This window comes from Cebus imitator, unplaced genomic scaffold, assembly GCF_001604975.1.
Source record: "Cebus imitator isolate Cc_AM_T3 unplaced genomic scaffold, Cebus_imitator-1.0 Scaffold84, whole genome shotgun sequence".
Classification (NCBI taxonomy): domain Eukaryota; kingdom Metazoa; phylum Chordata; class Mammalia; order Primates; family Cebidae; genus Cebus; species Cebus imitator.
The window spans coordinates 4349365-4365964 of record NW_016107399.1 but is presented as its reverse complement, the minus strand read 5'-3'; the positions used below and the strand labels follow the sequence as shown (position 1 = coordinate 4365964).

At 35.0% G+C, this 16600-nt stretch overlaps 1 protein-coding gene across 15 annotated transcripts in view; it reads right to left on the bottom strand.

The window, feature by feature from the left end:
* DCAF6 (DDB1 and CUL4 associated factor 6) overlaps positions 1–16600 on the bottom strand; it is a 141396-nt gene that overhangs the window by 48563 nt on the left and 76233 nt on the right. For 5 of the 15 annotated variants that reach the window (XM_017534164.2, XM_017534161.2, XM_017534163.2 and 2 more), the window contains 2 exons: positions 11309–11479; positions 3391–3450 (listed from right to left, as the gene is read on the bottom strand). The exons of 5 other annotated variants lie outside the window; for them this stretch is intronic. In XM_017534164.2, coding sequence (XP_017389653.1) covers positions 3391–3450; positions 11309–11479 — 231 coding nt within the window. The remainder of the gene's footprint in view (positions 1–3390; positions 3451–11308; positions 11480–16600) is intronic. 5 more of the 15 variants (XM_037740495.1, XM_037740497.1, XM_017534165.2 and 2 more) reach the window with 1 other exon arrangement.

Sequence of the window (16600 nt, the reverse complement as noted above, 5' to 3'; positions counted from 1 at the left end):
CTTCTTAATCTCTTAGGCGGACTGCTGCAATGGCCTCTTACACGTTCTTGGCATTTTCAATTTTACTCCTTCCAATCAATTATTTATAATGTTGCAAATCTGGTCACATTTCTTCCAAGTTGAAGTAATCCCTATAGCTCTTATATATTTGATTAAATATTTAATTAATTTACTTACTCATTTAACAAATATTATTTACCATATAACATATGATTTTAGGCATAGAGGAAATTATAGTAAGTGAAAATAGAGAATACGTAGAAAGGTAGATATTAAACAATCCCCTAAACAAATATATGATTACAAATTTGACAGAAGCAATGAAGAAAAATAACAAGTCACAAAGGAAGAAACAGAGAGGAGCCCTACTAGAGATTATGAAGTTACATTATTTTTTGAGAGAATATTATCTCAGTGCGCTTAAAAAAATGAATAGAAGTTGCTCAACAAAAAAGTAGTTTTGGTAGAGAGGGAACAGCACGTACAAGGGATTTGAAAGGGAAAGGAGGTTAGAATGTTAAAAGAAATTAAAGCAAGTCTATTTGGCAGGAGTTTAGTGAATGATGGGATAGTGGGCTGAGATGAGAGATACAGAAAACAAATCATGTAGGGTTTGTAAGCCAAGGTATGGATTTGGGTTCTTTGGAAAAGCTAAGGGAAGCAACTAAAAAATCTTAGGCAGATGAACCACATGATTATATCTACCTTAAAGTTCTACTCTGGCTGCTGGCAGAGAATAGACTATAGCCTGAGTGCATGTGAGGAGGCTAGTAAAAGGATTATTCCATTAGTCTAGGACAGACAAATGGTAATGGGCAGTCTCTATTAACTTTTAGAAGTTACCTTTAGGTAATGTGAGCCTGCAATATGAAGTTCCTAGGACTTTAAAAGTTATAATGCTGATGAACAAAAAGGCATGTAAAAACTCAGGATTTAATTAATTAGATACATTTTCTGCCATTATTAGAACATTTCTGCTCAGAGGTCTTATTACAAAGCTACATTTCTGATAGTCTACTACGGTGCAGTCTGCCAAGCCCACTCAATACTAACCTCTTACATAGCATCTCTACTTACATGACTAAAATGCATATCATACTTTACACAGCCAAAAAGACAAAAGAACCACCTGATTTTTACTTCCAAGCTACTCAATCCTAGCAAGTGGCCTTACCATTTATCCTATCCAGGCACTGGTGTCTGAAATCTGGGATTTAATCATAATTTTTCTCTTCCTCTTATATCCCATATCATACGTAAATTATATATCAACTTAAATTGAATATAATATTCAATATAATGCTATGATTACTGTATGTGATTAAACAGAATATAAATCTGGCTATAAAATCTCTGATAGTGATATATTATTTGTATCCATATATTCTTAGGAAAAAAAATCCTTTAATTATAAGGTAGTTATAAACAGTAGTCTAATATAGTATGCTATAGTTGTGTTTGCCTTATTCTTCATTGTTAATACCTCTACAATAGACATATAAAATAAAACATGCTTAATTTCTTAGTTTGCAAATTAATTTACCAATTCATTCTTTCTTTCTCAAGAACAGAAAACCTTATAGCAATACAGGTCATCTCGGGTCCATAAAAAGATCAGAAGTTCATCTCAGGTCCATAAGGAATAATTTTGTTGTTGTTGTTGTTGAGATGGAGTCTCACTGTGCTGCCCAGGTTGGACTGCAGTGGCGCAATCTTGGCTCACTGTAACCTCTGCCTCCCAGGTTCAAGCAATTCTCCTGCCTCAGCCTCCTGAGTAGCTGGGATTTCAGGCATAGGCAATCATGCCCGGCTACTTTTTGTATTTTTAGTAGAGACGAGTTTTCACCATGTTGGCCAAGCAGCTCTCAAACTCCTGACCTCAGGTGATCTGCCTGCCTCAGCCTCCAAAAGTGCTGGCATTACAGGGGTGAGCCACTGTGCCTGGCCCCATGAGGAATAATTTAAGATCAGAAGTACAAAAGAAGTTTTCTAATCCATTTTAAAATTAGTTTCTGAATATTTCTCAAAGAATATAATTTAAATAAGATCTATTTCACACTAAATAAGTACTACAGCAATATTTAATTTCTGCACTACTATTGACAAATGAGACATCTAGCATACAATGTAAACTTTCAGCCAACCAAATCCTATGGCTTTAGTGCAAATTTAAAAAAATATTTTGGAAAGGAATATTTGTAAAATACATAAAGGCAATCATCTGCCTTTTTTTTTTTTTTTTTTTAAAGAGATGGGGTCTCACTCTGTCACCCAGGCTGGAGTGCAGTGGCACAATCATGGCTCACTGCAGTCTTGAACTCCTGGGCTCAAGCGATCCTCCAGCCTCCTTAGTAGCTGGGGCCTATAGGCATGATGTACCACCATACACAGCTAATTAATTTTTTTTTTTAGAGACCGGGTCTCGCCACATTGACCAGGCTGTCTCAAACTTCTGGGCTCAAGCAATCCTCCCACCCCAGCTTCCCAAGTAGCTGGGATTACAGGTGTATGCCACCACGTCCAGCTATCTGCCTTTTTAAATAGAGAAAGTCAATACAGTGTTCAGTTATTCTTAAGAACTTAACTAAGATTACTTATCATGCTTTGTCACAATATATTTAAAATACTTCATTGAGTTCTGAGGTGAGATAGTAAACCATTCGTGCGAACACTAAATAGCCTTTTTAGTTTTTAAATAGTCTTCCTATCTCCAACCTTTTCAGATGTCCCTTCATGTCAGAATGTCTTCCTCTACTAATCCCTCTCTGTGCTGTATTTGATCTGCTAGTAATAAAGCTTGATAAATAAGTAACCTGTTTATTTCATCGCACTCTATAAAGGCTTGGAGATTGATTCTATACCTCTCCCACATCAAAAAGTACAAGTGAAAGTAGGGGCTAACCTCTGGGTTTGTAACTGTATTCTTTAGTTAAAGCTATCAGGAATTTGGCTACCAAATAAGTGAGGCACAAATCCAAGTATCATTACTAAAGCAATCTAGTAATATAGAATATTACTGTGTTTAAATAACTTATCCTACATAAGCAACAAGGTAGTATTAACCTTACACCCACAGTTCTACACAATTTTATGAAAGATACCTAGAATTTAAAAAATGGATATAGTTTATATCGCTTATAACTTTATAGGGAGAGAGTTTAAAGTTGGCATCAAGGGCCAAAGGTAGAAATTGGCTTACATAGAAAATAATTTGTATAGGTCAAAAAGACCTCTTACGTAAAATATCACCTATTGTAATTTAGTCCATAAAATACTGACTATAAGACCATAATCAAAGTAAAATGCTATGAAAGGTGTGATAGAGCTTGGTTTATGCATTGCAATAAAGCTATGGATGGATGGGCATAGCGCATCTCCTGTTGCACGCACCCTGTTGCTCGTCAAGTGACATGGATCCGAGCTGTTTGTTAACCACAGAAGAAGGAGAATCTGAAACAAAAATGAGATTTCAACTTAAAAGTAAGCAGCAGAAAACTGCACAGCAATGTCATGATAATCTTTAAGCTTAAGAAACAAATGTATATGGGTGGGGAATAGAAGTAAGTACTGTGGTATGATTCCCAAGCAGTGAGTAAGCAGGCCCATGTGCTGAAGATGTTATTCCAGGCAAGCATTTAGTAACTTTGAGAATGAGTTGAGAAACTATGCTTCTATTTCCATGCATACACCTTTTATCAAATTCACATAGCAGAGGCATAAGGTGCAAGGTAGATAAATTAGATATGGGGTATCTAGTTCACTACACACAAGACTCCTTGCCCTTCTCAAGCTCCCTCTCCAGCTCCTTAAGATGGTTTTCATCCTGTCTTGGAGGATTCAAAACATGAAATAAAATGCTCACTATACTTTGTGAGATGTTGTTTGCTGTACCATGGGCTGAACAAAGCACTAACACACACCAAGATGTTAGGAAAAGAAAATGGTTTACAAAAAAATATTCAATGAGGTAATTACCATTACAGAAACATGCATGACTTTAAAAACTCTACAGGGTATATTGTGCACATTAAAACTATACGTATAATGTAAACGTTCAAGTTTCTTTAGAGTTACCTGGTGGGGAAAGGAAAAGAGAGATAAGGAGAAAACTTAATGATCTGGGCTTTATACTTTCTACCTTGGCTTCAAATAGAACAGCTTTGTTCTTATCGTTTTAATATGCTGGGTTTCTATGCAAGATTTTATAAATGGTTCCTACTGTTTGAAAAACACTGGTAATTAAGGCAGGCAGCATAATAAAATGGAAAGAGCACCCATCAGAAGTTAGTAAGTTTTCGTTCTGAAGTTGATTCTGACAATAATTCACCACATTTTTAGGCCCAAGCTTCTCCTAACTCTGTAATCAGCCTGGGGATCTAGTAACCTAAGCAAGACACTGGGGCTAGAAGGAGGTGGCCCCTTCCTGTGTTCCAGTAGGGCTACAGTAAAAGAAAAACATAGGTAACAGGCACAACTCTCCCCAACCAGTAAGAATAATTCCCAGCTTCTAATACCCTGTGTTCTAGATCTTAGCAAATGTTAACTAAACACTTTTGGCCAACACCAGTTTCTGCTCATAATGGCATTTCATTTCCCAAAAAGTAGGTATTTTAAGATTGTCCTTAGCTGGATAGCTAAGAGTTTTCCAATACATCCTGGATTCACATTGATTTTATACAATTTGATTGCTTGCATTTTTACATTTAAAAGTCTGATTCCTGCTACTGGTACCATTTGTATCAACCTTAAATCCTCCATCTTCTAGTATCACCAGTTTGCTCATGTATTTTTGTCTGACTAGATTTTGACAAAACATGATCATTATTTGAGTAATAGCTTTTATTTATCCTTATCACCTCTTTTTCATCAGAACATTCAGTTAAACAAATATTTAGTACACAAAAAAGAAAGTGGGAACGATAACATTTCAATCAATTCCCTAATCTATTCGTGCTTTACTTTCTTTAAATGACTTCTCATTTATCCATCTCACAGTTGGATTCAACATTACCATCTACGTTGTTTTTAAAGAATAGATAAATTGGTCTTTAGAAAAAAAATTAAACTTTTTAAAAAAACAAAAACAAGAAAAATGTGACTCAGTGAAATAAACACTGGGAAAACTGTTCTAACAAGTTTTATGAAAAATATTTTTCATTTATTTGGATTTGCTACACATTTCATTGCGCCCTCATTTAACAATTAAGAACTGTAAGAAAATTATAAACTCTCCAAGAAATCTTTTCAAATATTTAATCTTTCTAAAAAAAAACCATGAAATGTACAAATCTTGTTGAGATAAAATGCATCTTATTTTTAATAAAATTTAAAAAAGAATAAGTCACAGAAAAAAACTATTAATGAAGGATCTAGAATGTTGTCATTTCCACAGAACTGTATTTTCAAACTCTTGAAGTATTTAAAATATTAAAGCTATGGTGAGACAGAAAGTATTAAACTAAAAAGGTTTCCTTTTTGGTTTTAGCCTGTCATAGATATTGTGTATTTCTGAGGCATTTGCTGTTCCTCCCATCTTGAAGATTAATTTTATGAAGAAATCCTTCCTTGTCACTGCTTTCATTCCATTTGTAATCTCAGGACCACACAACTCCTTTGGGAAGGATTATTTTCCTGTCACATGAACATTTTAAGTGACATGCTTTTTTAACCACTATTCATAAATACAATACCTATAACTCCTATCTTACATAAGTGTTTTCAAACATTAACATAATAACCATTAGAAAAGCTAATATAAAAAAGTAATTATTAGTTTAAGCTGACTGTTTCAGTTATTGGCATATTCTACTCCACCTCTCTGGGAACTATCTTCTAGAGAATACTATCACAAAATAAGAACCTGAATATATGGTCCAATGGTAGTTTATTGGAACATGTAATATGGTTGGTCAGCTTATTTGAAGTATTTAGAGTTGTAACTTTTTTTTAAGGTAAAGATAAACTTTAAGCAAAAGCTCTTTCAGTACTAAGCTCAGCATGTCTCATGGCTAATTACTGTGTATTTCCAAGAAATGTGTGGTTTGGTCTTGAAAAAATTATTTAGCCCCTTGACACCAGAATTTTCTCAACTGTAGAAAAAACAGACAATTATAGTCTAACAGGTAAATCACAAAGATTCTTCAGCCACACTTCCTGGGTTCAAATGTGGTTTTTCTAATCAGAAATACTGTAACCCTGGGCAAGTTATTTAACTTGTCTAAATCTCAGTTTCTCCATCTGTAAAATAGGGATAATCACAATAACTACTACATAGTATTCTGAAGATGTAATGAGATAATCCATGTAAAATATTCAGACAGCACATAGGAATGGGTCATTTAATGTTATCATTACTATTTTTCAGACATATGGTATTGAATGAAAAATAATGGTACAAGGCTGTTCTGAAACATCCGAAACATACTATTACGTTTAAACTTCTAAGAGACTCATCACTGTTTTGCTTAGGACTCTGTCATTCAAGGTAGTTAAGGAGTGATGGTAGAACTAGACTAATATCATATTTAATCTATTAACTACTTATAAACATTAAACACATAGATTTAATGCATCCACCTGAGAAGTGCTGCCATATGACTGTCATTATGGACACTGTGGGAAATCTGATGTTGTATAGAGCCTGCTTGCACAGGATTGGGTAAGTGCTGATTTTTTCCAATATGGCTCAGTTTTGAAAAGCCCTTTTTCAAAAATAATCACCAATGTTTTATACCCTTTTGGGGTATAAAAATTACTCTTTTCCAATTGGTAAAACCGTGCCATAAAGTGAAAAAACAGTTCCTACCTGACCCTCTCTAGGCTGGCTCCATGCTCCAGTGGGGCTCTGTGGTGGTTAGGTCAGTACCAGCAGACTCCACAGGGTGCTGTCACTCTGAGCAGGAGCCAGCAACCCATGACTTCAGGGGACCTGAAATGGAAAAAAAGAGTTGGGCTTAAAATCAGCCATATGCTGAATGCCTCTGCCATACCTGTTTAAGGCACTCATCTGATAAATGCACATATAACTCATTCGAAACCCTGAATGCTATCAACCTTATGGGGCCTTTATATGAGGACATTTTTAAATTGCAAAAAAGATACTACAATTAAGATAGTACGTTACTGGCCGGGTGTGGTGGCTCACACTTGTAATCCCAGCACTTTGGGAGGCCGAGACGGGCAGATCATGAGGTCAAGAGATCGAGACCATCCTGGCTAATGCAGTGAAACCTCATCTCTACTAAAAATACAAAAAATTAGCTGGGCATGGTAGCATGTGCCTGTAATCCCAGTTGCTCGGGAGGGTAAGGCAGGAGAATTGCTTCAACCCAGGAGGCGGAGGTTGCAGTGAGCCGAGATTGCACCACTACACTCCTGCCTGGGTGACAGTGAGACTACATCTCAAAAAAAAAAAGATAGTACATTATGTGTACTGCTCTCCTTAGGTATATAAACTTTATATGTACAGTATTATCTAACCCATCCTTACATGATCTCTGTAAATTACAGAAGGCTATACTATATAAATAAATCAATAATTGGGAAACTGAGGCATAAAGCAGCCAAATGACCTGCCCAAGGTCATCTAGTCATAGAGCCAGGGACAAGAATTCAGCCAATCTAATACCCAGGCACTGAACTGATAAAGGCAAATTCATTTCTTTATCATTAAAAAAAAATGCTGAAAGATTTTTGTGAGTTCTTGCATATTACCTAAAAGTCTAGAAAAAAAGTTATGGTGAATTTCCTAAATGAGTTGTGGTATATTTCCTAACCGTCTAGAAAAAATATGCTTAAAAAAACTAACAAGTAAAAAATATTTTAAATGATATATTCTAATTTTTAAAAACCATATTTTTGGAAATTAGCTCTAAAGAATTATCATTTACAGGTGTCAAAAATTCTTTTAAAAGCACTGGTTTGCAAAGTGGGTTCTAGGGAGCAGAAGAGCTAGGGGTGGCAGGAGCAGCAAGCAGATCAATTGTCACTCCTTATCTCACTTCATGTTTAAGTCACAACAGTGTTACTTTTATATACTTTCCATTGGAACTTCCACATAAGACTGATGACAAGAGTGTACAACCAAAAATAAACAAAAAGAAAAAACATTGTTTAACATCTTCTAATATCTATTTTATATAGCTCATTTTAAACAGTTTGAAACTTAAGGTGATATCACTTGGTGCCTTAGGTTGGTTTTAGTCTTCAATTGCCAAGAAATATCAGAAAGTAAATAGATAAATAATAAATAGTAAATATTTCATCTGGGATTATCCTAAACCAGCATCGGGCCCCTTTCCATTTGATCCCACTAAAAATGCAGATGATTATTTCCACAAAGTGGGTTCATGGTTTGATCTCACTTTCCTACAGAAATTAGGTATATTACTGATTTCACAAAAGATTCCCATGAGTTCTATGCATTTTGAGAAGAGAATAAAATGGTTGCCAAACAATGCAGTAATTCAGAAAATCTTTCTATACTTGTTAAAATTTCTTGGCTTCCAAATCATAATAATGTCTCCTTTGAACATCTTACAGCTAAAAAACTTAAATATGTGAGAAGACAACAGAAATATGTTTTATTGGCAGTATCATCACTTATTGGTACTCTAAAGATACCAAAGTGTAATGGAAAAAATATACTTCTTACATATGAGAAACGCACATTCTTCTATTATTAATACATCAAAATCTACAATGCTAATTTTGGTGCCTTCTGTATGGGTAGGCAGTAGTAACATCTATCATAAGAGAATGAATCAATTAATGTCCATATACAAAATTGCATTTAATCATTATGTATAAGATAAAATTTTATAATTGTTACTCAATTAAACCTATGCTCCCTCTACTGAATTTCATAAATTTAATTTCTACTCTGTTTTTATAATTCATGTGTTCTGAAATAGAGATTTCTGCATTAGGCCAACTCATTTGTCCTCATATCAAAAATTCACTAAATGGACAAAGTATATATAGATTTTACTGGTTGCCCCTTGTAATGCAAATTGACAATATATTAGCTGTTCTTAAAGTTTTTAATTACCAAATAGTGTTCCTGTGACTTGTGAGGACAGAATAAGATAAAAGAAACACTAGAAAATGAACCCAGAGCTTGTTACAGATTAGATTAGGGTCTTATATGACTGCTATGTTAAAAGCATATGAAATAAACTAAGTATTTCCACCTCGTAGGTGAAAAGAGTACATACACAATATTGGAAGCCCTTAGTGCTTAGTGATATTGGTCCATGTGGGCAGCCTCAGAGGCCCAAGAATGTGGCTTAATGACAAAAGATAACATGTTTCTCAACTTCCAAACTGGCAAGATGTCTACTCAACTTTAGCTTTTTAAAAATTAATAGAAATAGACTGGTTGCCAAACCAGATATTTAATTAGAGTAACACTTAATTTGGAAAGACAGCATCTTGCTTCACAGAAACCATGTATCATTCTAAAGTCTTCTGATTTCTACAAAGAGTTTGCTTCAATTCAAATTGGTGAACTAGTTACACAAAAGATTAGTGAATCTCAAAATATTTTTCCAACATCTACAATGTTTACTTCTTGCCTGTTAGATGGTTTTGTTTTATACTCAGATCATTTAAAAAATTTGTTATATGCTAAATTTTAGTATTTTAAAAACAATTACATATATAGAGACATTTTCTTTTTTTTTCTTTTTCTTTTTGAGACAGAGTCTTGCTCTGCTGCCAGACTGCAGTGTAGTGGTGCAATCTCGGCTCACTATAACCTCCACCTCCAGGGCTCAAGCAAATTCCCTGACTCAGCCTCCCGAGTAGCTGGGACTACAGGCATGCGCCACTACGCCCAGCTGATTTTTTATATTTTAGTAGAGACAGGGTTTCACCATGTTGGCCAGGATGGTCTTTATCTGCCCACCTCGGCCTCCCAAAGTGCTGGGATTACAGGCATGAGCCACTTCACCCAGCTTATTTTTCTTTTTACTGATTTTTAGGTTTTGTGATTTATTTAACCTTCAAAACATTTTCGCTAGAGGTTTATATATAGCAAAAAATATCATATCAAAATGTTTTATTATTAAATGTCCTTATTGTAATCTGATCAAATTTTGTTGTTAGTTTTAAGTACAGGAAACTATTTCCCGATGGGAAAAAAACAATAAGAGGCCTCTGCCTGATACTCCCTCTATTAATATAACACTGAATTAAAAATCAAGCTTATGATTCATCCCAAACATCTTATCTATATTACAGTGATTTAAATTTATTTAATTTTACCACATATTATAAAATGTGCCTTTGTTACCACACAGCACTTACTAGAACAGATATTTATAAAGTGGAGTCCAATTCTACCAATATATAAATTAGTTAGAATTCTCAAAGCCCAAACTCATCACTCTTTATGGTAGCAGAACAAAGCAAATCAAACAAAGCATTATAAACTCATTAGTATGAGAAACTAGACATTCTTGTTCCTAAGTAACTTATTACACCTACTATAATATTTACATAATACTACAGGATTTACAGTTTCTATTACCCATCTTGAAATAACTAAGTTGGCAAATTATTTTGTGCTATTAATATATCTTTCATTAATTCTTTCAACAAATGTTTATGAGCATCATGAACTTTCTGGCCCTAAGATGACAGGGCATTAAAACACTCAGTGAGAAAAAAAGAGTGACAGATTTTTACTGTATTATCACAATTTTATAGCATAACGACAAGAACATGAGACTGTGGAGTACTTTTGCTGCCCTACATAAGAAAGTTGATTATGTATAGAGTAATAAGAATGCAAATACTGAAATTTTTCAAATAATGACAGAAGAAAATGATTTAGTCACCATGCCAGTATGGCCAAATAATACTATAATTCTAAAACATAACATTACTAGGTTTATAGGAATATTGGCTAACATTCAAAGAGGAAGAAGAAGAAGAGCTAGGAGCCATAAAGCATAGATTCATTTCAGCATTTGAAAACTTTCAGTAGAAAAATCAACACAGGCTCTAAATTCACTAATTATTCAAAAAGAGCTCATCAGCTCTAAAAGTAATAAATATTTGCCCCTCTCCAAATATATTACAACTTTTAAAACTGATTATTTGATATTCATTTTTCTGGCAAATGCTGCTGCCAATCTGTCCCTCTAATATGTGATGCTGAATACCACCATATGCCAGGAAGGGAGGGGTAAGCTGCAAGCGCATTAGCTCTCTTTTTGAATGGGAAAAGGGAAGCACCTTATTACACAGTAGCAGTATTAAAAACAATTCTATCAGCTGCTTAAGGACACTTGACATTAATAACCTGAGGCATGAGGGTCCTGTGAAGAGCCCTCATGAGAAGACTGATCAGAAGTGGAAGGCTGTTGCTGGGTATGTGTAGCTAGCTCTTGCTGCCTCTGTTGCTCAGCCTTCTTAAGCCTCAGTTGTTGCAGGCGCTTACGAAGCAAAGCTATCTCGGGCCCCCTTAAAAATTCTGACACAAACAGGAAAAGAAAGGTGAAAAGATAGTAATAAAATAGAAAATAATACAAATTTGATTATACATTAAGAAAAGAGGAAGGATATAAACAAAACACGTCTCATAGAGGAATGCTATAAACAAATTACTGATAAAAAAGAAATTACTGGTCATTAAATTATGAGACAAATCATACATACACAACCAAATGCTTCTCTTTAACTATGATGAATTAGATACATATATTTCTCTAGGAATATTTAAGTAATTAAACAGAATGGAAATAAAAAGTCCTCTATAAGTGCAAGATTTCAAAATGGTCATACAACAAAATTATACCAGAAAAGAAACAAAAATTGAAAAATATCAGTTAAATCATCTGATTTATACACAAAAATTTAAATTTCTTCATTAATTTCAATCAAATAACAAAATTCAATTAAAATGATAAAAATTTATGCATTTAGAAACAACTCAGAATTTATTAAGAGCTCTAAAAAAGTGAGTTACATATTCTTCAGCTAAATATTTCATGTTAGAATTGTCATTTTTTTAATGTTATCTTTTAAATTCAAAAAGATTTACATAATCAATATTTTCCTGACCTTTATCTGAGGTGATCAAGGATGAAAAGTAGAAAAATAACATTAAATTCTGCAAAGAGATATTTACTGTCTTCTGTATATGAGGCATTGTTTTAGGCTCTGGGGATAAATAAAATATTGAACAAAATAGTCCCTATTCTTGTGAAGTTAATGTTTTGAGGGAAAAACACACATTTGTGAATACACAGGCATACATGATGTTGAATATATGTGTTTTTGTCACATGGGGACAATTGCTATGAATTAAATTGGCAGGGTAAGGTAAAGGGGATAATGGATAGTGATGGCAGGACCGGGGCTATTTTATACATGACCACTCAGGAAGGCTTCTCTCATAAGGCACCGCTTAAACAAACACCTCAAGGAAATAAGCGAGTAAACCACATGGATACCTGGAGGAAGAGTGTTCTAGGTGGAGAAAACAAGTACAGATTCTCTGGGGGCAAGCGTATAGGAATGTGCAATACATTTTAAAGGTAAAGGCAGTAGAAATTGCTGATAGTTTGGATGTAGAGTGATCCCAAAGTTTTTGGCCTAGGTAACAAGAAAAACAAGTTACCATTTATTACAGTAGGGAACAATGAAGGAGGAAGGAACAAGTAGTGTTGGGAGAAATAATGAACAGACATCCAAGTGGAGAAATTAGCTAGGGACTAAATATAAAAGTCTAGAATTCAGAGGTGTATATACATGTATGTATATATATGTATATAGAGTAAGTGATGACATAGAAGAGGTCTAAGAACCTAATCTCAAAGCATTCAAATGTTTAAGAGGAAAAAGAACCTCTAGGAAGAGCAAGAAAAAGCTCTGTAGGCTAAGTGATGAAATTGTGTCAAAAAGGATGGACTAAGCAGTTGCGTCAATGCTGCTAGTATACTAAAAAAGATACTAAGATCAAACCACTGGGTTTTGTACCATGGAAGTCATTGATGACCTTGACAAGAGTTGTTTTAGTTAAATAATAGAGACCAAAATCTGACAGCAACAGGTTTAAGTGAAAGGGGATGTGATGAAGTAGAGACACAAAGTATATATAGTCTTTGTACAACTCTTGGTATTAGTGGAGAACAGATAAATTGGATAATTATTGCCAAGGTTATAAAGAATCGAGGGAAGACAGGAAGGGCACTGTGGCTCATGCCTGTAATCCAAGCACTTTAGGGAACCAAGGCGAGAGGATCACTTTGAGCTCAGGAGTTTGAAACCAGCCTAGGCAACAAAGTGAGATCCTCTTTCTACAAAAAATAAAAATTAGCCAGGCATGGTAGTGTATACTTGTGGTCCCTTGGGAGGCTGAGACAGGAGGATCACTTGAGCCAGGGAGGTCAAGGCTGTAGTAAGCCATGACTGCACCACTGCACTCTAGCCTGGGCAAAAGAGTGAGACCCACCAATAATAATAATAATCATCATCATCATCATCAAGAGAAGTTTGTGGTTTTAGTCTGGGAGCTAATATACATGTCTGTATTCTGATGCAGAATGTTTAACAGAATGAGAAAGATGATGCTTTAAAAAAAAAGTGGAAAACTGCAGAATGATGTCCTTGAGTAGACCAGAGGCGGTAAGTTCCAGTGTATCAGAGATGAGTTGGTTTTGAATACATGCATAAAAACCTTATCAATTACAATCAAAGGGAGGCAGAAAATATGCACAGAGATGTCAATAGTTAGAATTTCTGACACTAGCATCAAATTACACAGACTACCAAAGAAACCTTCAGCCTCTCCAAAGATTCTAAGAGTAAAAAACTTGGTTTACTGTTTTAGAAATCAATAATTCGAGGTACTAATGTCTTGTTACCGTGGCTTCTATTTATAAAGCATTTTATTCAATTAGCCAATTGGCAGTTAAGATTTAACAACTCAAATATCATAGTCATTCACTGTTAGTTCTTCCTAGAAAATTCTCTAGTACCAATAGGATAGTATTCATTGACAAACAAATGGTGATGCTCAATGGCACAGTGCCTTCTTTTCAGGTATGTACAGATGCCTTACTTAGAATAACAGTAATGCTTTCAGCAATATAAAATAAAGCATTATTATATAGCCATGAGTCACTTTACACTTCAAAAGAAATCTACAAAAGAGAGGCCATATATGTCAAATTTTGCTTAAAAAGCAGAAAAATACCCTCAGTTTCACTGGAGTGTCAACCCTCTCTATTGAGTTGCCAAATGTTTCATGAGGACATAAATCTCCATCCTAGAGCCGCTTGGTGAAATAGCAAATAAACAGCAAGATCTCAGTACACGTAGTGATGCTTTAAAACTTGAAAAAAATTAAGATTTAGTTGTGATAATCTTATGAAACGTTTATTCAATATTTTCAGTGCTTTTTAAGTAAGAATTTATCTGCTTTTAAGGCTGGTTGTATTGTGGCTTTTTTCTCAAGTTGAAAACAAAATCAGGCTAGGAAGACAAGTCACCACATAGCCGTTAACCAGGAAAAGCAAGTATTGAATTAAAAAGTTCAACCAGACATACCAGGCTAAATAACAGTTCTGCTAGCAGCTTGGAGTATTAAAGCAGTTAAGATACACATATATTACATCCTTAAAAAGGTACACACAAGCATACATCATTTGTAAATATAAATAAATGCTTGGACAATTAGCTTTTATCAACATGAGCCAAACTGAAAATTGAATGCAATACATATCTTGGGTGTTGTTTAAAAACAGCAATGATAAAAATTCAACAAGGTATTAGGAACTGCTACAGGATAACTGTACTTTCATCTCCTCAAATTACAAACCCTATTCTTGTTTTCTGAAAGATTCCAGGATATTCTCCTAGTGGCTTAATTCCACTGAGACAGAAGAACAATAAAAACAGCCACAGTTGACCCAACAAAAGTCCACTTCGTTCTAACCTCACATCCTGCCTCTACGATACATACGGTTTTTTTGTCCTGTACTCTAGATCATTTTTATATCTAATTTGGTGGCACTTTATCTGCCTGCTATAAATCTATCTTCTAGTCCCAACTTATTTCTTGTCCTGGTGATGATTCTGGTGCATTTTTTCTCCTGCGACTGGTCACTTCTTCACTGACTTCCATGTTTCTCTGTTCTCTCCTTTAGTTTCCCCCAAAAATGGCCATCAACCTAATACTTCCACTTGTTTCTTTCCTTCTTTCTTTCTTTCTTTTTTTTTTTGTTTTTTGAGACAGAGGCTCACTCTGTTGTCCAGGCTGGAGTGTAGTGGCATGATCTCAGTTCACTGCAACCTCTGCCTCCTGGGTTGAAGCAATTCTCCTGCCTCAGCCTCCTGAGTAGCTGGGATTACTGGTGCCCGCCATCACACCCAGCTAATTTATTTTGGTAGAGATAGGGTTTCACCATGTTGGCCAGGCTGGTCTCAGTCTCAAACTCCTGGACCACAGGTGATCCGCCCACCTCAGTCTCACAAAGTGCTGGGATTATAGGCATGAGCCACCATGCCCGGCCTCTCCACTTGTTTCTAACCTATAAATGAACTATATCTATCTGACTAGACTAGACCTTTATCCCATCTAAGGAAGCTACAATTTGGATTTTGGGCTTTGAAAACTGCTTGGATGTGGTGTACAACAGAGTTCTTCTCCAGCAATTTTCCTACAGGGCTCAATTTAGCTATAATAATTCTACATAGGCCAAAATAAATTTGTAATTCCCGCTTATGAGTAAATAAGCAGGAATCTACATGCAGACCACATCATATGCTATCTTTTAAAAATTCTGATGGTTTGAGTAGTCTATTTAATTAAAACACAGGGCAGGGAAACTTTAAGTGATTCACTTCTCAATATGAGCCCTAAAGGTGAATTTTATATATACTGATATCCCCATCCAATTCAAAGTTACCACCTTCTCTAATCTGAAAATGAAAACAAAGAAACAAATTAAACTATAACACACTGGGGAAAATGCCTTATTTAATACTCATTCAGTATAAAAAGATTCTTAATATGAGAATAATTTAGAAATCATGAGCTAAATGAAAACATTTCCAGGTTTAACTTAAGAAATAACTGAAAGAGATGTCTGACAGTCCTTACTGAGAAGAAAATATTTGTAATTAATCTGAAATATGTTTTATAAATAAAATTATGAAGGTTTCATTTTAACCTATACAATTTTAGCTCATACTCGTATCTTCCTCATTTTAAAATATATAATTTTATAATCGCATTTTAAAAAGCAGTCTTTTGTTAAATGTTCAAGAAAAGAAGACATACAAAAATCAAAATGTCTTCAAATTCTGGGTAAGGTATATAGAATATGGTTTGAAATGGTCTGACATGAATTTTTTAAAAGTTTAAGAATACAAAGGGTAGGCTGGGCGCGGTGGCTCAAGCCTGTAATCCCAGCACTTTGGGAGGCCGAGGCGGGTGGATCACGAGGTTAAGAGATCGAGACCATCCTGGTCAACATAGTGAAACCCCGTCTCTACTAAAACTACAAAAAATTAGCTGGGCATGGTGGCGCGTGCCTGTAGTCCCAGCTACTCAGGAGGCTGAGGCAGGAGAATTGCCTGAACCCAG